This window comes from Eutrema salsugineum, unplaced genomic scaffold, assembly GCF_000478725.1.
Source record: "Eutrema salsugineum unplaced genomic scaffold, Eutsalg1_0 scaffold_6, whole genome shotgun sequence".
Classification (NCBI taxonomy): Eukaryota; Viridiplantae; Streptophyta; class Magnoliopsida; order Brassicales; family Brassicaceae; genus Eutrema; species Eutrema salsugineum.
Window position 1 is genome coordinate 713591 of NW_006256547.1, and position 24388 is coordinate 737978.

The window sequence follows — 24388 nt, forward strand, 5'->3', positions numbered from 1 at the left end:
CACAATAGTATGAAGCCTTTTTAAACACATAAATACTTAGAAGAATGTAATTTTGTATTGTGGAAGAAGAGAGGAGACATGTCCTTAAGATTTTCTGTATTACCTCTCTCTCTCTCTCTCTCTGTGAAGTCATTTTCCATTTGCAGGACTCAGTTAGTTAGACATAATGGTCTCAGATTGAGCTTGTGTCTCTTTTAAAACTGTGTCGTACATGTACATCATAATCAGACAATCAAAACAGAAATACAAAGATTTCTTGGGTCTATTGATGGATTTTAAAAGAAAGTGATTTTGTTCAGTCTTTCTTCAGAGTAAATTCATAGTACAAAAATACAATACTTTTTGTTTTGATTCGATTCAACTACGTAAGAATTCGACAGCAGTAAGCAATCAGAGACGATCATGTTGGACTGAGGATTGAAGTTAACACATAAGCACCCTCCTTTAACTTCATCTTCCATGAGTATTAGAGAAAAATTGTGGACTTTCTTGTTTTGGGAAGGGTTGTGGACTTTCTTTCTGGCAAAGTAATGTGTAATCTGGCCACACAATACAAAAATTAAGGGATGAGTTTCGAATTTCCATTTTATTAGAGTTCCATCAAAAAGATTTAAAACAGTGAGATGTAGTCCATTTTAAATTACGGGGTGATTTTTTGAAAATAACAATAATATCGGGGTAAGTACCGAGTTTTCCATATATTTGAAGCGTCATTATTTTGACCATGGGGTTAAATTTGAAAGTAATGATAGTTCAGCGGTGAATGTTGAAGATACCAATAATACTGGTTTTTCTATTTTGTCGTTCCCGGCAAATTTTCCGAAGTCACTAGAATTGTCGCCAGCGATTCGAGCTCGGCCGACGATGCAATCAGCGACGAATCTTCCGGTGTTATGGAATCTGTCGCTGCGCGGGTCATCCTCGAGAGTCCAAATACTGAACCTTAAGCCTCGAAAGGCTCACACACTTCATTGTTTGAGGTTGATTTCGAGTTTCGTCTCTTTATTTACTTGTGAGATTGCTACTTCTGCTCTGCTTGGTCCGTATTAGTCACGTTGATAGTAACATTTATCATTTCATTAACATTTTTGCATAATTGAGTTTATATACATTTTGATTTGAAATGTAGATTTTACTGAACAGCCGGCAAATTTTCATGAATTATGACAAACTATTAGATAGCTATGCAATGAAGTCTCAATCTTAATGGTTTTTGTTGAATTTTTCTTTAAAAAAATATTTTTTTCCTTTCTTTGGGGGTTTCATTCCAGATCAGAAGGGCATGAAGAGTTTGAGAATTCTCAGGTTAGTATTCTTTGGTTTCAAGTATGTTATCTTGCCTGATTTTTCTTACAGAGTGTGTAACTGGTAAGTTTACAGGAAAATCTTGGACTATCTTCTGTTACAAAACATAAGGACATATGGAACCTCTTTAAAGAAGCTCAACAAAGTAAATTAATATTTGGATGCTATTGGTTTTGATTTCATATTCTAAAAGTTAACTCACCGATTTCGTTGTATCGTCTTTGTTGTGTATTTAGATATCCTTTTCTTAAACAAGCAACGCCTAGCTGCAGTTGAGGAGTTAGAGAAGCTGAAGAAACAGAAATCTGAATTAGTAGAGAGGATCAACCAATTGGAAGCAGAAAGCCAGACTGTAACCAAGAAAGGTTTCTAATTTTCTGCAAGTCCTACTTTTGATGATTCATTAGATGTAAGCGGATAAGTCTGAAGTTATCTTTTACCATGTATATATATATATATATAAGCAGATAAGTCTTCTCTACTCTGGGAGTTGCTTCTTCGTATTGATTCTATGGTGATCAATGGGTTAATCGGCATTGAAGAAGCTTCATCCATGAGGAATCTGGTTAGGGAGCATGAAGTGAACATCTCTGAGTTTCCTCTTGATGTTATGAAACAAGAAGATGCCGAAGTTCTAGCAGAAATTAGACGGTTCCCAACTAAAGGCAAAAGGTGAATTTATATTCTAGTGTACTTTATTTTCAAACTCTTGAAGTCGGATTTTTTAAAATTTATGCTCGGTTAGTATTTGTCATTCGAATCCAGGAATGGTCTCCACGTGATTCATATCTGCACCGAAATGGCTCCATTAGTTTCTGTTGGCCCTTTAGCCTCATATATTACAGGACTTTCTTGTGCACTCCAAGGAAAGGGCTACTTGGTTGAAGTCATATTGCCAAAGTATGAATGAATCAAATCCTTCAGATACCATCTTCAATCGTGAAGCAGCATCCTACTAATGAATACTTTCTTCATTAATAGATATTCTACACTTGATTTGGACGAAATTGAAGGGCTCAGGGAAATCGAAGCTGATGCATATTCTTATTTCAATGGTCAGCTGCATGGAAACCGAATATGGAATGGGTGAGTGAGTGAGATATTTTTCTTTGGTAAAGTTGGTATTCTTCCTCTGTTTTAATGGTCACCTTGTTTATGCAGAGTTGTCTCTGGAATAGGAGTGACACTTATTCAACCATTGTATAACGTGTCAATGTTTAGCCGTGATAAAGTATATGGCTATCCTGACGATATTGATAGGTCAGTACTTTCATTAGCTTGATCTACATTTGTTCTTAGACTAGTTTGATTTATTTGTGGGGGTTTATTATCTGTTAAAAAAAAAATCAGATTTTCCTACTTTTCTCGTGCTTCGTTGGATTACATTGCAAAATCTGGAAAGAAGCCTGATGTGTTACACATTCACAACTGGCAAACTGCAATAGTTGGACCGCTGTTCTGGGATGTTTTTGTTAATCAGGTAATTAAAAGAAAAAAGCTTCAAACAATTAAAAAGATCATCAGGCCTTAATTTTCTCATTGCCATCATATATTTGCGAATTGTAGGGACTTGAAGGTACTAGAATACTCTTGACATGTCAAGAGTTTGACTCAAAGGCAAGCCATTTTCCTTTTTGTTTTATACATCCTACACTGGCAAGATCGATTAAGAACTTGTGTAGCATATGGTCTTCTTGTGTGTTTTAGTGTCTTGTGCCTCCTGAGAAATTGGAGCTGTGTGGGCTTGATCCAGCTAGCCTTCATCGTGCTGATCGCTTACAAGATAACACGAATCCTCAGGTGGTTAATATTTTGAAGGTAAGTGAAAGTAAAATACAGTTCACAAGAGTTAGTTATCACTCTAAGTTACACTCTTATTCTCACATAGTCTTTACTTTGTTCTTACTTAAAATAGGGAGGTATTGTCTACTCGAACAAAGTTGTAATAATGTCATCCTCATGTTCTGAGGGAAGCACACTCTATCATAGATCAATCCCTGGTCTCGAGCCAACTTTAGCTGTTCACAAGTTAGTTCCTGACAATTTTTTTTTTTTGTTAGCTTAGCTATCTTAATTAAAATTTATCGGATCGCGGTATGTAATAATTGTGTTGTGTTCTCTTAAAATATAGGGAGAAGTTGTTTTTTGCTCCATTTGGATTGGACAATTTAACATGGGATCCTTCAAGAGATGTTTATCTCCCTGAAAACTACAGTTCTAAGGATATACGGGGAAAATCAATCTGCAAAGTTGAATTACAACGTCGACTTGGTTTAGTGGAGGATGCTTCAGTCACCATAGTATGTGTTTAAGATCAAAGATATAAGTGGAGCTAGATGCATTAGCTCTTATTTCATAGTGATTATCAGAACTACAACGTATTTACTACTTTTTCAAGGTAGGGTGCATCTTCTCAGATATATCAGATGTTGATCTTGAGAGCTTGAAGTCACTTGTACTGAGTACAGCTATGATTGATGTCCAGGTTATTTGCTCGATCTTTCCATGGATTGCAATGCACTTTCCAAGAATCTAACTATACGTTTTTTCTCTTATTCCTTTGTTTTCCCCGGAACAGTTTGTTATAATGTTAACGAATGAAGATCAGAAGATAATCAGGGAATTGGAGAAAACTCAAGATGAAATTAAGGTCAAGACATTTTCATTCCACAATTCTCTGTTGCTTTTCATCTATTATATTCTTTCACTTAGAAAAGAGATGTTTGTATAATCTTTCAACAGGGAGGAAACTTGAAGGTTGTGACAGAAAACAATGAAGTTGTTTCGCATTTGATTTTTGCGGGATCAGACATTATGCTGTGCCTGAACTTCCATGATCCAGTTCTCCAAGTCCATGTAGGTTTCCACACTCCACCATTGCTCTCTGAGATCGGAGTTGGCAAAATCTATTAACAGCTTTCTCTCATATAGCTCTCTGTTTTTTTATGATGCAGCTTAAAGCTTTGAGATACGGAACAGCTCCAATCGAACTTAACCCCCAAACCGAAGCTTCCGGGTAAGAATATGCCTTGAGTATGATGTAGTGACCTGCTCTTTTGTCAATATAGAGTTAGAAACGATCAAGTCTTTGTTTCAGGCATTTTGGAACTCATGAACAAGAGGCCACCGCTCAGAAGTTTATCAATTCCTTATTCGGAAGCATGTCCTTAAGTCAAGCATTGGATCTTATTGTGAGTAATAGGAGAAGATTCATCTAGTAATATATAGTATCTATTATATGGTAAATGGTGAGATGGTGATTGGATGTTGTGTAATGATGGATGATGATTGCAGAAGAAGAATGAGAGGTTGTGGAAGTTAAAGATAATGGAAGCAATGGAGAAAGATTTGTGCTGTGACGTTCACGTGTCTGCATATACTTCACTTAAGAACCTGTGAAAGAAGAAGAAGAAGCTGTGAGTGTCCATGTCATCATAGAATAAAACTTGGAAAATTATCATCTTAAATTATCCCACACGTGCGTATTTGCCGTGTGTTTAGTGAGATTAGTTGTAATGTTTGATTTTTTTCCAACAATCATTTGACTCTTTTTGTAGTAATTTTTTTTTTTTTGTTACCAGCGAATAAAAAAAGGAAATTAAACCATTTTTCAGTTATCCTTATAAATTCTGTTGAGTAAAAAAGGAAAATCAGGAAGAGAAGATATCGCTGTTTTTTTTTGTTATTTCGAAGTGATAAATAAATTGAAAAAAATCGAATAAATCTGAATAGAAATTCGAGTTTGAAAACCCAAAGTTGTTAACAGAGAAGAGGAGAATATACTCCAAATCAAAACAGGAATCGGAATTACAGAGCTGTATAAATACAAATATTTTCTTTTTTCTCCTTTAGTAAAGAGAGACAGAGTGTGGAAATTGAAATCTGAGATAGAGATAATGACGAAAGTTGGCCAGAGAGATTCTCCGGCTATAGCTGAAGCTTCGACGCCGATCCCTAAAAAACGATTTTGGACTCCGGGAAGGTAACAATGAAGCCTTCTTCCTTTTTTTTAAGTCTAATTACGATGATGACGATAGTGCTCTCTCTCTCTCCCTCCCTCTCTGGTTTTGTGAACACGATTAAAGCGTGATAAAAACAAAAATCTAGGATTTGTGCGAATTTAGTATTCCAAAAAAGTTAAAGGCAAGAATTTCGTGATTTGAATCTTTAAGCGTTGTCATGTTTAGGGAAGTAGCTAAATAAGTGAATTGAGGATTTCGTCTAGGTTCCCAAAATCGAATTCTGCCCTAGATTTCTGGGCTTGATTCTAACTCTTGACTGATTCTATTTGTAGATTCGTTGCGATCTTGTGTATCGTAAACCTGATCAATTACGTGGATCGAGGAGTGATCGCAAGTAATGGTGTTAACGGAAGCTCAAGAACATGTGATGCCAAAGGGCTTTGCTCCTCAGGAACTGGAATACAGTAAGAAAGATTTTATTTTTCCTTCTTTCTGATTTCTAATGTTCGATTTATTTGACTTTGATCGATTACGAAAGACTTAAAAAACACTTTTGTTTTGTCTTGATACAGAGGAGAGTTTAACTTAAGCAACTTCCAAGATGGTCTTTTGTCATCTGCGTTTATGGTTGGCCTTCTTGTGGCTTCTCCAATATTCGCTGGATTATCAAAAAGGTTACTTTTTTTTTTCTTCTTTGTAAACAGACAGAAGAATCACGAATTTCTTGTTTAAGGGTATATTACTTAAAAGTCATTGTTTTTGATTTATCTTGTCTTTCTATAATTGATTTGCAGATTCAACCCTTTTAAACTAATCGGTGTCGGATTATCTGTTTGGACTATAGCTGCTGCTGGTTGCGGGTTTTCCTACAACTTCTGGATGATTGCTGTTTTTCGAATGTGAGTATTCTTTATGATTTACTCTTTCTAAGCCTTTTCTGTTTGGTCTCTGTATATTAACTAAAATCTTCTCTTTTCATAACTCGCCTAGGTTTGTTGGGGTTGGTGAGGCTTCCTTTATTAGTCTTGCAGCACCATACATCGATGATAGTGCTCCTGTTGCACGGGTTAGTATTTAACTCGGTTACTTTACTGTTACGTTTTGAGCTAGCTTACTCGTTAAAATTTATCTGATTTTTGTGCTTTTCTTTCCAGAAAAACCTCTGGCTTGGACTGTTCTACATGTGTATACCAGCAGGAGTTGCTCTAGGCTACGTGTTTGGTGGATATGTAAGTATAATGCTTGACGCTTTTTCTGGTTATAAGTGTTCTGAGTCTGAGGGAATGTATGTATGTTTATATTTTATTTGCTTCCATGTTCAGGTGGGAGACCATATCGGATGGCGTTGGGCGTTTTACATAGAGGCAATCGCAATGGCTTGCTTTGTTCTTTTGTCCTTGTGTATCAAACCACCACAGCTAAAAGGTATCGTAATCAAACCCTTTAATCGTCATTGTATCATCTCTAGTTTCTTCTGGAAATTGTGCCAGTTTCTTACTAAAGTGTTCCTCTTCTTTGTGTAATAGGTTTTGCTGATAAAAATTCGAAGAAACCCTCTACATCTATTGAAACAGTCGCTCTTACAGATGCAGAAGCTTCACAGAAGCAGACAACCGTGACCCCCAAGTGAGTTGCTCTATCCTCTCTTCACTGTCCTGGCCTATGCAAATGGCAACTACATATACTAATATATTCTCCTATTTTTTTGGGCAGATCTAAGAGTCAGAACCTGTTAGTTGTATTTGGAAAAGACTTGAAGACTCTTTTCTGCGAGAAAGTATTTGTAGTAAATGTTCTTGGTTACATAACCTACAACTTTGTAATCGGAGCTTACTCATACTGGGGACCAAAAGCTGGTTTTGGCATCTACCAAATGAAAAATGCAGACATGATTTTTGGAGGGCTTACAATCATCTGTGGGATCATTGGAACATTAGGCGGAAGCTATGTGCTTGATCGCATAAACGCTACACTTTCTAACACCTTCAAGGTATTTTTTTTTTTCACTAAACACCTTTTTATTACAATGAATAATCCTTTCTTTTCTCTGATTATTACTTCTATTGATCTTTTTATACAGTTACTAGCAGCATCTACTTTATTCGGCGCAGCGTTCTGTTTCGCTGCTTTCTGCATGAAGAATATGTATGCCTTCATTGGTCTGTTCGCAGTGGGAGAAATTCTAATCTTTGCACCGCAGGTAATATAATCAAGGGAATCCTTGAGACTTTTCTGGTTTTTTTTTTTTAACGACGAGTTTGATCTTGAAACATTTGTTTCTTTGTTGTTTTCTTTTGCAGGCTCCAGTTAACTTTGTGTGTCTCCATTGCGTTAGACCAAACTTAAGACCATTGTCAATGGCTGTTTCAACTGTTTTGATCCATGTCTTAGGCGATGTCCCTTCTTCCCCACTTTTTGGAAAAATGCAGGTTTGCATATTCTGTCTTTTGACAAAGATTTTATTTTTTCCCCACTTTTCAGAATTAGATTTACGAACTCTTAATGTTGTAATTGCAGGATCGTCTCAAAAACTGGAGAACATCAACTCTTATAATTACTTCAATCCTCTTCCTCGCAGCTATTATATGGGGGATTGGTAAATTCATTTTTTATTCATCTCATAAGCTTTTATCTCTCTGTATATATAATTTTTCTAAGTAATTTTGTATGCTTGTTTGCAGGGATATGTATGAAGAGTGTGGACCGGTCTAATGAAAAGAGTGACGATGATGAGGTCGAAGAAGAGAAACTTGAAAGCAAAACAGACGCCTCTACTCTCGTCTAATTTTTGAAGACATTGATGATTTTTTTCTTCCATGACCAAACAATTTTTTAAATTATTTTGTTCTACATTGTTCAATTGAACAACAATTCATTTGATTCAATTTCTTCACTTAGCTTCTCAGTTTCTATTGTGTACATAAACTAATTTTTGGAATAAAATTTTGTTTTTTTTTTTATCCCTTTCAGCCTTTCAGACTATATACAGGTCCTGATAATAACATTAATCATTTTAAGAACAAAAACTAAATAGAATACATGTGGATCATGTCGTCTTTGCTGATTAGAAAACCACTAGCTTGGCCGGCCTTCAGATCCTAAATTGCTGATTTAACTCAAAACTCTCAGAAGCACTTCGGGACATGTTGGCGGCGGAGAAGCCAGTTACCTCCTCCGTGTAATAGGCAATTGTGTTTTTTTTTTTCTTTTTATTCTTATGGCTTTTCGAAAGCTCTGTTTTTAAGCCAATTTTGCTCTGCTCTGTTTCTTTTGAAGTTTCATGAAATACAATCGAGTTGAAAAAGAAGTACTTAGATTCATTTGTAGCGAGGGCTTCCATGAACAGAGGATGATGGAAACTTATTTTTTGGTATAACATTCATGAAAGAAAAAGAAAAAGAATAGTTCTCATTTCAATTGGAAAACAATATGACGGATAAATAATTGAGACACCAAACAAATGGGATTGTTGAAATTCGTCTACTAAACATTATTCGCTTAGTTTTAGATTTACCACTTTTGCTGAATTTTCTCATTCAAAAATGGGGAAATTGTTTATTTTTTTATCTTTCATCATCATCATCATCCATCACTTTAGAAGTTTGGACCAGCTGCAAGAATCTCTTCAGTCAACTTTCCATCCTCTCCAATCTTATGACTTGTGAATGTCTCAAAATTGTTTCTAAACAAACCAGCCAATTTCAACAATGTGTCCTTATAAGCCACTTTGTCTTCCCACTGCACCCAAAACACAAACAAACAGAAATGTCAGCTTTCTTAGCCTTTTTAGAAAAAATAAGGGAATGGTTTAGGGTTATTCTGATTAATAAAAAAACAAAAATAAGGATTTTCCTCGTCTCTCTAACTTACTGCGTTCATAGGCTCCAGAATCTCAGAAGGCACTCCTTCAACTTCATTTGGAATCTCCAAACCAAAAATCTCTGTTTTCTGATAAGTTGCAGTCAAGAGGCTTCCCGAATGTATAGCATCAATAATCTTTCGTGTGTACGCCAACTTAATACGACTTCCAGAGCCATAGCTGCAACAACAACCATCAAATCATTAAAAAGTCTAATCCCTCTTTTTTGTCTATTTAGCGTTTTTATAATTGTCTATGGTGGATGGTTTACCTTCCACCGGACCAGCCGGTGTTAACAAGCCAACCGGTGGCACCCTGAGCCTGCATTTTCTCAGCTAACATAGCTGCGTACTTTGTCGGGTGAAGCATAATGAAAGCTGCTCCAAAACAAGCCGAGAATGTCGCTCGAGGCTCCTTTACTCCTTCCTCTGTTCCTGCTACCTGCAAAACAAAATCAGTTGCTCATCTGTTAGAATATCATAACCAAACCGAACCAAACCGGAACAATATTTATAGAAAGACTTACGAGAGCAGTGTAGCCACTGATGAAATGATACATAGTCTGAGCGAGATTGAGCTTGCTGATTGGCGGCAACACACCAAAGGCGTCACAAGCCAACAGGATCACGTTCTTCGGGTGTGGTCCAACGCACGGTATCTTCGAGTTCGGAATATACTCTATCGGATAAGCCGCACGTGTGTTCTCCGTCACCGATTTGTCTGTATAATCCACTTCTCTCGTGTGCTCATCAAACACCACATTCTCCAACACTGTTCCGAATTTGATAGCGTTCCAGATATCAGGCTCTTTCTCCCTCGACAAATCAATGCATTTCGCGTAACAACCACCTTCGATATTCGAGACTCCAGACTCACTCCAGCAATGCTCGTCGTCTCCGATCAAATACCGGTTATGATCAGTCGACAATGTTGTCTTTCCGGTTCCAGAGAGCCCGAAAAACAGAGCAACGTCTCCATCTTTGCCCATGTTACAACCAGAGTGAAGAGACAGGATCTTTCTCTTAGGCATCAGGTAGTGCATCACACCAAAGAGTCCTTTCTTCATCTCTCCAGCGTATTGTGTCCCAAGGATCACCATCTCTCTTCTTCCTAGGTTTATGTCTACACTCGTCGACGATGTCATGTAATGAGTGTAACGGTTACACGGGAATTTCCCCGCGTTGTATATCGTGAAATCGGGTGTTCCGAAATTCTCCAACTCCTCTGGTGTTGGACGGATACACATGTTGTGCATGAATAGTGAATGATATGCTCTCGCTGATACGATTCTTACTTTGATTCTGTTCTCTGGGTCCCAGTTTAGGTATTGATCATTCACAAACACCTGACGACAAAGATATATAATATAATCAAAGTTTTCTCATCTAATAATATAGTGCATATAGTTGGTTTCAATAATTACAATCTTTAGTTAAAATGTATATGTTTGTTTGATTGGGTTACCTTGTCCAAAGAGTTCAAGTAATCAACAGCTCTTTCTCGATTCACCAAAAAGGTTTGTTCATCCATTTCAATGTTTGGTGATCCTCTGTTCCCCAAATATTATGTATTAGAACTTTAGAAGTGGGTAATACTAAATCCAAAGATCATCTTTCTTTTTTTTTGTCAAAAATCTAAAGATCTTCATTATGTGAAATGTAGAGAGAGAGAGAGAGGGACTCACTTTCCCCACCAGAGCTCTGAGGCGGTGGTCTCATCCTTAACCACACGCTTGTCTTTAGGAGACCGACCGGTTTTGGCTCCGGACAACGTCGCCAACGCACCGGTCGACGTCACAAACGATCCTTTCTCATACTTTATCGCCTGCTCGTATAATTCTGCATGCAACCGGTCGTAAAATTCGTAAATGTGAAATGTGTAAAAAAATGGGGTTAATGAAAAAAAAAGGATGGCGTGTCGTTTTTATTTTTGGATGGTTACCGGCGGGAGAGAGGTTGTGAAGGACGTGAGTGAATTTCAAGGCACTGTCGCTGACGTCAGCAGCCGGAAGTGACGACGTAGGAGTGTGTGGCACGTGCGCCACTTTCGCCGCCGATGTCGGATCTCCTCTGATCAACTTCGGTCCTGTCTCTCTCGTCAACGAAGCCAACGATGCACTGTTGATTCATCAACAAGATATATAATATTCATTTATCATTGTTTCCTCAAGTTTCATATATAACATATTATCACGTTATATTAACTCCTATATTCTTAACGTGGTTTCACGAGTTTGATTACCAAAATCACAGGTCTCTTAATTAATTTGATTAAATCAAGAATCTGATTAGTACGCGTATACAACATATATATTACATGATGACGGTCGATGAATCACGAAAAACAATACTAGGCGGAAAAAAAAAAAATTAAGATCCAACTATAATCAATTTGTTTCGTTTTAGTCAATTATAATCATTTTTAACGATCTGTTATTCAAACTTCTTGTGTGAATCAACATCAGTTAAGATCCAAATATTTATTGACTTAATAATCACTTCTTTTTTTTTTTTCCATCCCCATATATAGCCATAGGATTAAAAACGTTTGAACGTTATGGTAGAAATAATAAGAAATGTAACACACCTGACGGATTGAAGCATGGTCTCGCCGGAAACAGGAGTGGTAGGGCCACTGGTTCCCATCACTACGCCACCTCCTTCTTTCAGAGGAGTGGTCGGAGCAGATCGTTTCTTCTGTAGGCTGTGAAGCTCGTCGATTGTCTGAAAGTTGACCCTCGATGCGGTGTCGTCGTGGCACACGTCTCTCGACGTCGGAGATTTGGCACCCTTCTCCGTCGTGATCCTCGGAAGCGCATCACGCGCCGCCGCTGCCGAGAAACTGAATTCTCCATCGGTCGTGTTTTCGTTCCCGTTTCCCGCCATTTCCGCTAACTTGGAATTAATTAAGATCAATATACACGATTAATTAGCACGCCACACGTACATATACACGTATATGAATTTATAGAGAAGTATGAAGAAAAATGTTAATACCCGAATGTCTGCTTCTTCTTTTTGTGTGGAGAAAAAGTAAAGAATTAGATTAGACGACAAAACAAAATTTGTCTGAAAGAGAGATTAATGGCTGATGATGAAAAAGAGGATGAAGGAGCCGCTTTTATAGCCTCCATTTGACTCGGTTTCTTTAGATCGATCACATACGCGTCTTTATTTAACGAATAGTACTGGTTTATCTTTAATTACATGGTAATTATCACGTTACTCATTTATATCTAGCTAGATCATACTACTATAATTAGTCTTACAATGTGATAAGATGACTAGACATTACGTTGATTTGATTTACAATTCTCACTAGCTTACTAGATAATGACTTGCGCACATGGGTGGATTAATTTGCATATATATTATACTCGTTGTCCGATGGATTAGAATGTATACATGTCTTCACGTTTGTAATTAAGAAACAATTCCGTTAACATTCAGCAAATACATTACATTGTTTTAAAATGCGCTTGGATTAAGTATGTTGTTGGATTTCAAATGTATAATAAGAAATTATGTTAATGTCGTTTCCAAAAATCTGTTCCGTACAGAGTACAAACATATATATCTAACGCACGATTTTTTTTTTCCTGATCAGTTGTGCTTTTCGACAAATTTTCAGGTTTTGATTAACATGATGAAAAAAAAACAAATTTGGTCTACATTATGGATATGATTTTGAGCCTGATATAAATTGTTTTTTTCCTTTTCTTACAAATACATTGTTTAACTGATTCGATCAGTTCTAAATATTGTTCGTGAGAGGAAAACTTGATTAAAGAATATCAAATCAAAATATAACAATATTGTATAACTGTGATAGAATACATAATTTAAATAGATATTTTCTTTAAAAGTCAACTGCATTTTCTTTAAAAGTCAACTGCAAAAATAGATGAACAGTAGTTGACCAAAGTTAGTGAACAGTGATTAATTATATGGATTCATTGGATATTTGGACTGTCTTCAGTTTTTATGACGCAAAAGTTGAAACCCGTATTCTTTTACGATCTTGTATTTTATGTATATGTCTGTACTCTGTATGACCTTTTTTAATATGAGTATTTTTAAATTAGGGATCATACTGCTACAATGTATATCAGTATATGTATAAAATTCTCTTTGTATTTAATGTAAAAATATTTTAATATGAATATATAATATCGCTGGTTGCAAAGCACAAGCAATCAATAATAAACAATATCAGAAATAATTTCTTGATTACCTAAACTTGAAAGATGATCCAACGTGGGCTGTAGTAAACCAAAGTTTACTTAAATTCGACAAAATTGAATTATATCCCTTATATAGTTTAAGCTTTTAGAAAGCCAAGTGTCAGGCTGATCTGAACCGTTGATTTCAAGGGACGGCGATCGGAAGGTCAATGTTTGACAGCTTCGCAGTTCACAACCACGTCAGCTGCCTTATCTCTATGCCGCATTACGAGGACGGTAATACCACGTGGACCTGACCAAGCTTTTTTTCGAAAACTTTATTTTATTTTCCTACCAAATTTTATTTTTTAACAGATTTTTTTTTCTACAAAAAGTTATTATCTTTTTAATTTATCCTTATCCGTTAGAGAAAGATTATACTTTAATCGCATCAATTTATTTGTTCATAAATTAAACACATTCATTTAATTAATAAAAAAATGCATCATATGATGTGAGAAAAATTGTAACATCGACATCGCATTTTATAAAGAGGAAGATAAAGCTTTTTTTTTTTAAAACAACCTAATGTTTTGGATGTTCCTACGTATATATTTTAAGTTTTGTTTTATTTATTATCCTGAAAATTACTATTATAATTATAAAACTAACGAAAATATATAAACTATATTTGTAAAAACTATTATTTTCAACTATATTACTATCTAAAATTAATTATAAAAAAATCAATATATGTTCAACATAAAAATTGATTCTCTAATATCTATCGTCATAACTTAGGCTCAACAAAATATTACATTTAAGAAGCATTTTCATACTTAGCTAAAGGCTTGAGGAAAAAAGGTTTACAAAACCCTTATTTTTCTTAATGCCTAGCCTTAAATTACATGCGTTAGGGCTAGGTCCATTTATTTGGCAATTGGTTTGTAAAGTACATGCAGTTATCGTTATCTTATTTGTTGGGGTCATCTTATTGGTGGGTCTTAATGTCTCACTCCCGTATATATTTAAGTTAAAGCTTGAAACTCATACTCCATCCGTTTTATAATAAGTGTCCTGACACATTTCACACAGATTAATAAATTAATAAAATATACAAATATACCTTTAATTAATATATTTTTATAACATTTAATTACAAAGACTATTATTTTTAAATAAGGGATAAAACAGAAAATAATAGTAAAAAATTACATTAAAAATGCAGAATGACACTCTTTTTGAAACAAAAAATAAAATCTAAAACATAACTTATTATAAAACGGAAGGAGTATATTAATGGGTTTAGATCCATTTTTATCTTAGCGGGCTTACACATGTTTTGGTATAGAAATTTCAGCTCAAAATTTTATACGATGATGGCTTACACAACCAAAAACACTATCGGAGTTGTGTCAGCTAAGTTTTCAGCGAATTCAACGGATATAGTTTTGAGAATTGTTGTAAAGGAACCCATGTTACCCATCCGATCCGAACAATGATGCAGTTATGTCTTGTGACTCTTGTCTGGACACCTTAGCTTCACCAACATTTCGTGGATGCTCAAGTATCTCCGGCTAAACATTGTAAGCAATATATCCGAGTTTTAAAACTTCAAACCATACCCAACCTAATACTACTCTCGTTAAGTTGATTTTTGAGTAATAAATGAACATCTAACCATTGAAGCAAGATATTCCAACTAATTGATGTAGAGTATTATTTCTCTCCTTGATTAGTAGAAAATTAGAATTTGGTCATTATTTGTATGCAGTATGTAATTGCGTATGAAAGATATAATAGTATTTAAGTGAAATTTGACAATTAGTTCGAGATTCTTCGGCCACTAGCCAGTTTGGAATCACGTCGAGAGGTGGACTTTCCACATAGTTAATCATGTAATCCATTTAATAACACACAAAAATATATTAGTATCTGAATTATCATTTAAGATTTGTTTTTTATTTTCCAAAGAGTTACAATTTTATACTTTCTAATATATTGATAAAAGAATATATAATGTTAATATATTGATAAAGAATTTATCAACTTCTTATAATCTGGTTTATTATGTAGAGGAATCACCTAACACACATTATCAGTAATATAGAACGGGACCATTATAGAACCACCAAGAATACATTTTCGTCTTCTTTTTGAGGTTTTCGATAAACAAATAGGCAATAATGATGATCATCACATGACTAATGATGATCATTTCTATGAAATCATATACAATAATACAATAGGAAAAGTATATACATATTTTACTTTTGATTTTGAAGTCCAGCGTTGCAAACACACCCTCTAATAATCCACTACACCTGTAACACCTCCCTTTTTTTACTTCCTTTTATATACCAAAAGCATACTTCATTTATTTGTCTCTACAATCTTTTCCACTTTTTCAGTCATTAATTTGGATTTTCTGAAAATTACAAAAAGGAAGAAAAAAGATAAAAAGATAAAAGAGTGGAAAGACCAATTAATTCTCATGTAGGGTTCCAATCTCTGCATTACAAAAGGCCACACCCGTCGGCTACTGCTTGTCGCTATCATGCACCTTGGGTCCCTTTCTAAAAATCATACTTCTATAATTAATTTTATACTTTTTTATACTATCTTACTAAATTATTGGATATAATAATTATATACCATATCTTCAAAAATCACTGAAATTAAAAAAAAAAAAATTAAAATCTGGCGTTCTCCAAGCCGTGCATGTCGCTGACTCGATTTAAATGCTTCCTCGTGATAGCCACTTTCGCTAATTTCTCAGCGGCTCTCCAAGCCGAAGTCGGCGTAAGTTGCTCGGTTTTCTCTTCGGCTTGGTTTGCTGAACCGCTTCTTGCTTTAAACCGGCTTATCTGAATTAACTCAGCCTCCAAGCTCTTTAAGCTATCATCCGCGTGTGACGCATTGGACCGAGCCGTCGTTAGAACCTGATAAGCACCGGCTAAATCATCACTCTCAATCAGCTTGCGTGAATACTCTACAGCGCGGCTCACCGAGTAAAGACTCCTAAGCCGTTCGATGCTCGAAGATACGAATCGGACGGTCTGTGGCCGCGGGATCAAAAACCGTTTTTCATGAGGGCAAGCCATTGGCTGAAGCGTCGTGGGGTCAACAATCGAAGACCGTACGGACATTACATGGTGGGACCCACTCGACGAAGTCGGTACTTTGAGCTCAACGAGAAATTCTCTCTCCTCCTCAGCAAACAGATCGCCGACTACAACGGGCGACCCGGATCCGAAGCTCTCGGTCCGACCCGTAAGAGAGTAAACAGCCGATACTTCGGTCAACGGAGATCCGGAGACCAAACCTAGATTGAGCTTCACGTCACGGAGAGCCACGTTCAACAACGAAGCGATTCGTTCGGTGAACGCGTCTCGAATAGGCGCGTGATGCAACGCGCTCGGAGAAGCAATCCAAGCTGAGTGAACCGGGATCTCAGGACGAGAAAAGCGCGTGGTGGACACGACGAAGGGCACTCGCTTGGAGTTAAGCTTAGCTTTTAAAACCGCCTCCGGTTGATCCTGACCGTCCGATAAAACCAAGATGCTCGCCGACGGGTTCCTCTCTCGCCGATCTTCAACGACTTTAACCGCTTTTTTCAGTGCGTCGTCAACGCTCATTGCGACGCCGCCTGCTGTTTCAATCCCGACGAGTGCGTCGGCGATTCGCCGCGACGATCGGCGTCCTTTCGCCGTCATCCGTCGTAACGGCATTAATCGTTTCGATCCCGTCGAGAACACGACGATAGAAAGCCGATCCAGCTCCCGGAGCAGAGAGATCACTAATCGCATCGCGTGCTTAATCGTCTGTAAATTCGCATCGCCGCCGCTCAGATCGAGAACCGTTACCAGATCTATCGATGGCCTACGCGCCTTAATCGCATCGGTGATGGAAGAGGGAGACGCTTTCAGTTTCATAACCACGACGTGCGTCTCGACCCTTTTCCCGGTTTCCACAACGGCGGATTCCGGCTGCAATTTAACCTCCAGATTCCCCGAGATTGAGGGAAGCGGAGCAGACAACGCAGGCGTAATCGAAGAATCCGAGAAGAATCCAGGAAATTCATCATCTTCGTCAAAGTCGTCGTTTTCGTCTGATTCCGGTATAGTGTTGAACTGAGCAAGAGAAACCGGCGAATAAGTTAACGGCTCATCGTCGTTGTAAACTCTCAGCGATTTCCCGGTTTTTATTTCTCGGATAGCGGGTCGTCTAATCGGGTCGGATCCCATTATCACAGACGGAGAATCCGACTTCGGTGCGTGACTCCACGCGGCGGAACAAAACGGACAACGTTTATCTTCAAATCTAACGGCGCAGGAGAGGTGAAACGAATGTGAACACTCCGCCGTGAAAATCGCCGTCGAATCGATTTGACCGGAATTCACTCGCTGCAGACAAATCCCACATCTGTTGTTATTATTACTCTGCATCACCCCAAAAAAAAAAACAGAGATTTAGATTATGAGTTAACCCATTGAAAAAAACTATGACATTAGCAAACTGACCAGATCAAAGTTATCATTTTTACCTTGTTTAGAAGAAGCGTTGCACGGAGGAGAGAAACGCCGCCATGGGAAGAAGAAGAAGGAGAAGATAATTTAGGAGAAGAAGGGTTAGAGAAAAACTTAGGGGTTGAGCTGTTACTGCTCCTTGGAGTAGCGTTGCTCGTTGTCCTGCAATGGAGTTTGGGGCTAGTGGGAAGCAAAGGGGTAGTGACTGCTGTGGAGTCGGCGGAGCGGCATCCAATGCCACCACCGTCGCCACGAGATCGGAGACGTGGAGTTGATGGGTTTGAAAAAAACCCAAACTTGGATCGGAATCTTGGGGTGGAAATTGGAGGAGCATCTGTGTTCAGAATGTGTGATGATGATTGTTGAGGTTTCTCTTGATTACTTGAAGCGGATGTGCAAAACGCTTTTCTCCAACCAAACACCATTTTCCGGTGAATAATAATAGAGAAACGAAGAAAAAAAAAGTCTTTCTTTCTTCTTCTTTTTTTCTCTCCAAGTAACTATTATAGAAGACGAAGGACTTTGGGCATGGATCATAAGGAAGATGGAGAAATTAAATAAGGATAAAGACTAGAGAGAGACTTTCTTCTTTAGTGATGTTTCGAAACTTTTAATATTTCTTAATTGTAGCAATATTATAAGGTAAAAAAAAATGTGACTTTATGCGTCTGAAGTGGCTTTTGTTTTCCATTTGCATCTAGATCTTTCCTAATTTTTGCCTCGAAGAAAATCATCACTGAATCACTGATTCGTTACGTCCCCTTCGTCAAAGTATTTTTTTTTTTCAACTTATAATCCTTGTTTATAAAGGTTACATATCTTCATTATGTTTCATTGGGATGAACAATAAAGTTTAAAAGTCAACGCTGTAACCGACCATATGCATATGAGAGATTTCCATTTAACTAAAGACGCGGAGATCTTCGTTTCCATTTTTGCATGTAAATAAATATTTCTTTTCCCAAATTCTTTAAAAACAACTATAAATACGTGAAGCTAGTTGACTTTCCAATATGGTTATATCGAACGAAGTTTATCGAATTCGTTAAATTGTTCGAAATGCAAATTCTGATATTTTTCTTTTTTCACTAAATATCAAACAAAAATTCACGTGGCACGTGACGTTAGAACTCGAGCAACTGAAAAAGAGAAATTTACAAAACTGCGTCGTAGAGGACCAGAGGTCTGAGGTCTAGAGGTATTTATTTGTCTGACTGTACCCTCTGTCAAGTCAAGTATCTTTCCACATTTACTTCTACAGTTTTACTTTCATTTGAGTTTAACTTTTGTTAACTCCAATTAAGATATATATAATAGTCATATACTTGTTTGCTCAAAAATCAGAAGATAGTCTTTTTTTTACTTATAATCTTTCGGATAATCTTATGTCTATAAGCTGACTGGATGAATCTAAAGTTTTGTGGGTTTGGGATATTAAAAGTTTGGATGTTTGATGGAGAAATGCCGAACTGGCTTTTTTTTATTTTATTAGTAACAAAATCATTTATATTTGTCTACATTTCGAAAGATCCAGATGATATAAATTACATGGTGACGACAAGAGCTAATGATATGACATAAAGATTAGACTGGTCCATCAAATTTTGAATTCTTGCTGTGGCAAAATGGTGGTTTTTCTTTGACTACGATAGTTCTATTATTTTTTAATCTTTTGTAAGCCTTTTAAATCTATTGGCTGATATAGTGATTAAGACGATTCTCTATTAATTCAATGGTATAAACTCCAAAATATAAATGATTGGAGTTTGTGGCTTAGGTATTTCGGAATTTTGCAAAGGAGCCACATACTGACATGCATGAATGTAACTATTCAAGGATCAAGATTAGTTCGGGTGGTTATTCAGTACTAAGATACTAACTAATACTCAAACTTTCTTTTTTCTTTGGTCAAACAACTAATACTCTTTCCATTAGATAAGAAGATTCAAATCTAATTTCTGTTTTTCCCGTTATGTTATGGAAGAATTGAACTTCTTGCTGGGCTGGTTATTCAGAGCCAGCAATTGGCTGCCGGATTTCGTCCTGCAATGAGGCAGATCGCTTCGGGGGGTCACTGTGGCGTGGCTGAATGTAGAGTAATCCGCCCCTACAGCATTTGATCAGTAGATTATTTAGAACTTCGGAAGATGGTCAAGGTACGAAGTTTTCATCAAAATAGGTGATTTACAAATTTATAGGTGGATTTATATGATACTAAATTTATATGTCTTGGTTGAAAATTATTTGGTTTTAATATTTCTTATTTTGGACCTATATGACAAACCAAGTATTTTTGTTATTTTAAGTGTTTGCAATTGTTTAGACCCAAAAAACGATGTTTGCAACTATCAATAATGATTGAAACTGCAATAGAAAGATTTGAACCCGTGATACATTTGGGATCATTTAGTTAAGTGTTTTGTTAACATGCGCAAATACCTCTTTAACCATATATGACCAAAAAAAAAAAAGAAACTCGTCGAAATATATATTTTTACGAAAATAAATGAGTATATGTTAAAGAGCTACTAGTAATAGTATATCAAAATTATAATTACGGATTTCAAACTGCATGAGATCTTTTAATGCCCTACACAATCACAAATATGCATACACTACTTGGTCTGTCGGGACAAATTTGCCAATCAAACCTTTGAGAAACCTAAATCAAACAATAATAATGCCGCTACGATCTTGTCCATATAGAAATAGATCATGACCTCCCGTGATTGAGAACTGATAAGAAATCTATGGATACCATCAATTCGGTGGGTTGTTGAACGTCTACCAAATCGAAACACACATTCATTCTGACGTGATGATCGTATATGCATTTAACAAAATTATTTTATATGATTTTAACGCACTTATTGGCATTAGGTCCATTTCCAGAACGAATAGAAGGTTGATATATTTTTATAGAATACCAATCCAGCATTGTGCAAACCAACCATTTGAACGGTTCGGTTCTAAAGTTTTCAATGATTTGTCTGAAACACATGCCGGGTGGAATTTCGGTTAATCGAACTTTTTAGTTTCAACAAGCTAGCTGACGGATTATTTACAGGTCTATTAGCATAATTAGAATTTAGAGATAAAGCCCCCACAAATCATCTCGATTTTCGTTTGATAGTTTTGAAAACCAGCAAAAAATGAGTGTTAAATGTAATGCCACGTTCCACTGTTGAGAAGCATAATTCAGTTCCTATTATTTGGAGACAAAATTGACATGTCATTCCCCAAGTCTATTTCATATTTAATATTTTAAAATTTTTAAGTATACCTTATAGTTGATCAACTATGTAAATGTATAGTATGTCCCCATTCGAAATAAGTGCATCAAAGCGAAATTGAATTAAATGAGGTTTATGACCAATGATTATTGGTTTGTTTTTGTGCATACTATTTACTTCACGTGAAGCTACAAGAATCACACATATATATCCATTGTTTGGATTAAATTAACAAAACTGCTTTAAATTCGACCCGTAGATTCTTTTAAAGCTATGAGGCGCAGCATATGATTATTCAATTACCTCGGTCGAATTTTTGCTTTGAAATTGATTAATGAATGTCTCTTTCGACAAAATGGGTACTTGAATATAGCCTTTCATTTGGATGGGTTTATTTTAAAGGATAATGGAAATGATATTGTTTTGTCAACGCCAACGGAAATCATTAAAACGAGCAATAATGTATCATGTAATATAATACTACTAATCTACTACTAAATAACTAAAACAATAGCAAACCACCATCGCCAAAGCCAAAAGCGCACTATGTTCGCATCTTCAGGAACATAAAATAATTAAGAGAAGGATGGAAGAATATTACTCCCTCCATTTTATAATAAGTGTCATTCTGACACATTTCATACAGATTAAGAAATTAAAAAAAATATAAATATATTCATAATTAATATACTTTTATAACATTTAATTACAAAGACTATAATCTTTAAATGAGGATAAAACAGAAAATAAAAATAAAAAGTTACATTGACAATGCAGAATGACACTTTTTTGAAACAAAAAATGAAATCTGAAACGACATTTATTATGAAACGGAGGGAATATATATATAAGTCAATCCCATCAACTATCTTATTTGATTATTTTGTCCGAAACGAATCAAACGATAGAATTAAGAGAAAATTAGAATTAAATACTATTAAAAATATAGCTAAGCACTGAATTAAAAACTGATTGGTTGAAATTTCTGATATCTTCATTCGGATATATTAGTTTGATGAGTTTACACACTCTCATGTGAGAATTTTCTTTTGGTTTTACGAAAACAAATCCATCAAGATCGGATTTAGTCATTTAGAAAATAACAATTTATCTCAAGAAATGGGAGTATAAGATCATGCGGCGGGTTGGCTCTAAGGTGAAAAATGGATTTGCAATGATGTTTCTTCCTTTGTTTCCTAAATGTTGATTTGAGGAATCCATTTGCGCCAAAACTTTAGCAGCAGAGCCGGAATGTTAAAATTTAGTCACTTTATGCAGTGACGTTATAAATAGCGCTGTCATACGGGTCGGATCCGCCCCGCCTGACCCGCCCCGCCGCGGGTTCGGATTAAAATTATCCGCCAAAAGAAGATCCGCAAAATCCGCAAATTATATATTGGATACCCGCACTCGCATCTAATTAATTAAGCGGGTCTGCGGGTTTACCCGCCACATATGAAAATTCAAAAAAAAAAACTCAAAAATCATACATGACTGAAACATAAGTTTTAAATGGAAATAAACATAAGTGATTAAGTTACAATACAGCATAAGTTAAAGATAAGTTCTTTTTCTCCAAACACTATTCAAACTTAAGCAAAAACAAATTTTAAAGAGGTGATAACAGAATTCAAACTAAAGCAAAAACAAACTTCAAAGAGGTGAAAAAGAATCTCTTCTCTTCTTATAGTCATTTTTGTATTTCGTCTTTTTTGTTGCTCTTTGATGGAGTTTCTCACTTCACCTGTAATGGATTTGGTAAATATACAAGTTAGTAAGACCTTAATGAAAAGCATAAAGTATTTAAAAAAACTAAAAAAGTAAGTTTGCAGCTAGCATAAGAACTACGTAATTCTAACAAAAGCAAAGTATTCCTTACGAAGTGGAAGCCAACGACTCTAGTAAAGGTAAGTTATCATCTTCACCATCGGATGCACCATTATCTAATTATTTCAAACAAAGTTTCAAAATTAGTATCACCATAACTATTAAAGTATAACTGAAAAATAAGACAGATTATGTGACTTACCATTGTCATATGCTTCAAAACCTCGAAGCCAATTACGAGCACATATCAAGGCTTGGACATTTCGTGGGAGAAGACAACTTCTGTATTTATTTAAGACCCGTGATCCAATGCTAAAGGAAGACTCAGATGCTACCGTTGTTATAGGTATGCTGAGAAGATCACATGCCATCCTAGATAACTCCCCAAACCGATGAGAATTTTCTTTCCAAAAACTCAAGACATCTAAAGTTGGAAACATCTCCATGTCTACTAGTGGTTCTTCCAAATACCTATCCAATGCAGATTTTCCACTAGCACTAACATTCTTTTTGCGAAAGTTGTGAAAATCCTACATCAATCCAAATAAATAATGTGTAAGATCTTTTTAGCAAAACATAAATATCTATAGAAACACTTACATTATAATTGATGACACCCTTCCCATGCGACTGAAAATTAACAACTCCAGCCACCGATGATGAACTTTCAGCTGCTGGCTTGGAATAAGATTGAAAAAGCAGTTTCAGTTTCTCTTGCACGTGCTCCATTTTTTGTTGACAGGTACTCTCATCCAGATTTGTGTAACAATACTCTAGCAGTTGTAGCTTAAATCTAGGATCACAAACAGCCGCCATTGCAAGAATCTCACTCTTGTCATGCCAATACTTGTCAAATTTACCTTTCATTGCCTCAACCATATTGATAATAACAGCTTCTCCACTATACTCATGTGCTTTTAGCCAAAACTCAATTTTGTACACTTGCATAAAATACAGGTTGGAGGTCGGATAAGTTGAACCTGAAATCCGGTTGGTTATCTCATCAAACGGTTGCAGGAGCTCACAGATTTGTACGCCTAGTTCCCACTCAGAATCTGTGGGAAGAGCCTTGTAACTTGGATCAATGCCTTCATAACTATCAAATGCAAAACGGTAGACAATAGCTCTATCAAGCATTTTAAATGTAGAGTTCCAGCGAGTTGGTACATCCAATGTTAAACCAGCCTTAACATCAATCCCAGCAGAATCCACACAGGTTGCAAACAACTTACCCCGAGCCTCTGAAGCTTCAACAAATTTGATACTATCTCTGATTTTTCCTAAAGCATCACCCATCACCTTTAATACTTCTTGTACAATCAGATTTAGAATATGGGCAGAGCATCTGACATGGAAGAATTCTCCACCACACAGCAAGTCGTTTTGAATTACCAGCTGCTTCTTCAAAATGTTTGGCATGCTGTCATTGTTACTAGCATTGTCTAAGGTTAGAGAAAATACTTTTTTTTCAATTCCCCACTCTTTCCACATCTCTAAGACCTTCATTGCTA

At 36.2% G+C, this 24388-nt stretch overlaps 4 protein-coding genes across 6 annotated transcripts; 2 read left to right on the forward strand and 2 right to left on the reverse strand.

The window, feature by feature from the left end:
- The first annotated feature begins 815 nt into the window (after window positions 1–815).
- LOC18013351 (probable starch synthase 4, chloroplastic/amyloplastic) lies at window positions 816–4915 on the forward strand. Of its 3 annotated transcripts, none has more exons than XM_024151852.1 (19): window positions 816–980; window positions 1272–1305; window positions 1381–1450; window positions 1542–1670; window positions 1770–1977; window positions 2071–2205; window positions 2287–2391; window positions 2467–2565; window positions 2656–2785; window positions 2872–2922; window positions 3013–3123; window positions 3221–3333; window positions 3437–3605; window positions 3704–3790; window positions 3884–3955; window positions 4048–4161; window positions 4260–4321; window positions 4403–4496; window positions 4600–4915. In XM_024151852.1, exons 1-19 carry the CDS (start codon window positions 865–867, stop codon window positions 4702–4704), a joined length of 2004 nt encoding a protein of 667 aa, XP_024007620.1. In that variant the 5' UTR covers window positions 816–864; the 3' UTR covers window positions 4705–4915. The 3 variants fall into 3 exon arrangements, with proteins under 3 accessions (XP_024007620.1, XP_006393996.2, XP_024007622.1); XM_006393934.2 differs by having other exon boundaries at window positions 1773–1977; XM_024151854.1 differs by having other exon boundaries at window positions 4603–4882.
- A 166-nt stretch (window positions 4916–5081) lies between these two features.
- LOC18013399 (probable sphingolipid transporter spinster homolog 1) lies at window positions 5082–8175 on the forward strand. The gene is made up of 13 exons (XM_006393935.2): window positions 5082–5287; window positions 5600–5731; window positions 5840–5941; window positions 6062–6166; window positions 6258–6333; window positions 6422–6496; window positions 6590–6692; window positions 6794–6893; window positions 6981–7257; window positions 7348–7467; window positions 7568–7696; window positions 7785–7863; window positions 7949–8175. The coding sequence occupies exons 1-13, from the start codon at window positions 5202–5204 to the stop codon at window positions 8050–8052; spliced, it is 1488 nt and encodes a 495-aa protein (XP_006393997.1). The 5' UTR covers window positions 5082–5201; the 3' UTR covers window positions 8053–8175.
- A 475-nt stretch (window positions 8176–8650) lies between these two features.
- LOC18013366 (phosphoenolpyruvate carboxykinase (ATP)) lies at window positions 8651–12200 on the reverse strand. Its single transcript, XM_006393936.2, has 9 exons — window positions 12123–12200; window positions 11713–12020; window positions 11068–11243; window positions 10811–10964; window positions 10591–10675; window positions 9653–10471; window positions 9398–9567; window positions 9138–9306; window positions 8651–9005 (listed from the first exon to the last, which is right to left on the reverse strand). The coding sequence occupies exons 2-9, from the start codon at window positions 12009–12011 to the stop codon at window positions 8862–8864; spliced, it is 2016 nt and encodes a 671-aa protein (XP_006393998.1). The 5' UTR covers window positions 12012–12020; window positions 12123–12200; the 3' UTR covers window positions 8651–8861.
- Window positions 12201–15677: 3477 nt separating this feature from the next.
- LOC18013367 lies at window positions 15678–18335 on the reverse strand. The gene is made up of 2 exons (XM_006393937.2): window positions 17835–18335; window positions 15678–17730 (listed from the first exon to the last, which is right to left on the reverse strand). The coding sequence occupies exons 1-2, from the start codon at window positions 18240–18242 to the stop codon at window positions 15982–15984; spliced, it is 2157 nt and encodes a 718-aa protein (XP_006393999.1). The 5' UTR covers window positions 18243–18335; the 3' UTR covers window positions 15678–15981.
- Window positions 18336–24388: the final 6053 nt, after the last annotated feature.

Coding starts and splice junctions, on each gene's coding strand:
- LOC18013351 (XM_024151852.1), top strand. CDS start 865: ATGCAATCAGCGACGAATCTTCCGGTGTTATGGAATCTGTCGCTGCGC. Junction 3,791..3,883: donor CAGCTATGATTGATGTCCAG/GTTATTTGCTCG, acceptor TCCCCGGAACAG/TTTGTTATAATGTTAACGAA. Junction 4,162..4,259: donor ATCCAGTTCTCCAAGTCCAT/GTAGGTTTCCAC, acceptor TTTATGATGCAG/CTTAAAGCTTTGAGATACGG.
- LOC18013399 (XM_006393935.2), top strand. CDS start 5,202: ATGACGAAAGTTGGCCAGAGAGATTCTCCGGCTATAGCTGAAGCTTCG. Junction 6,334..6,421: donor ATAGTGCTCCTGTTGCACGG/GTTAGTATTTAA, acceptor TTTTCTTTCCAG/AAAAACCTCTGGCTTGGACT. Junction 7,697..7,784: donor CACTTTTTGGAAAAATGCAG/GTTTGCATATTC, acceptor TTGTAATTGCAG/GATCGTCTCAAAAACTGGAG.
- LOC18013366 (XM_006393936.2), bottom strand. CDS start 12,011: ATGGCGGGAAACGGGAACGAAAACACGACCGATGGAGAATTCAGTTTC. Junction 9,307..9,397: donor ACCGGCTGGTCCGGTGGAAG/GTAAACCATCCA, acceptor TTGTTGTTGCAG/CTATGGCTCTGGAAGTCGTA. Junction 9,006..9,137: donor TTCTGGAGCCTATGAACGCA/GTAAGTTAGAGA, acceptor TTTTGGGTGCAG/TGGGAAGACAAAGTGGCTTA.
- LOC18013367 (XM_006393937.2), bottom strand. CDS start 18,242: ATGGTGTTTGGTTGGAGAAAAGCGTTTTGCACATCCGCTTCAAGTAAT. Junction 17,731..17,834: donor CAACGCTTCTTCTAAACAAG/GTAAAAATGATA, acceptor GGGGTGATGCAG/AGTAATAATAACAACAGATG.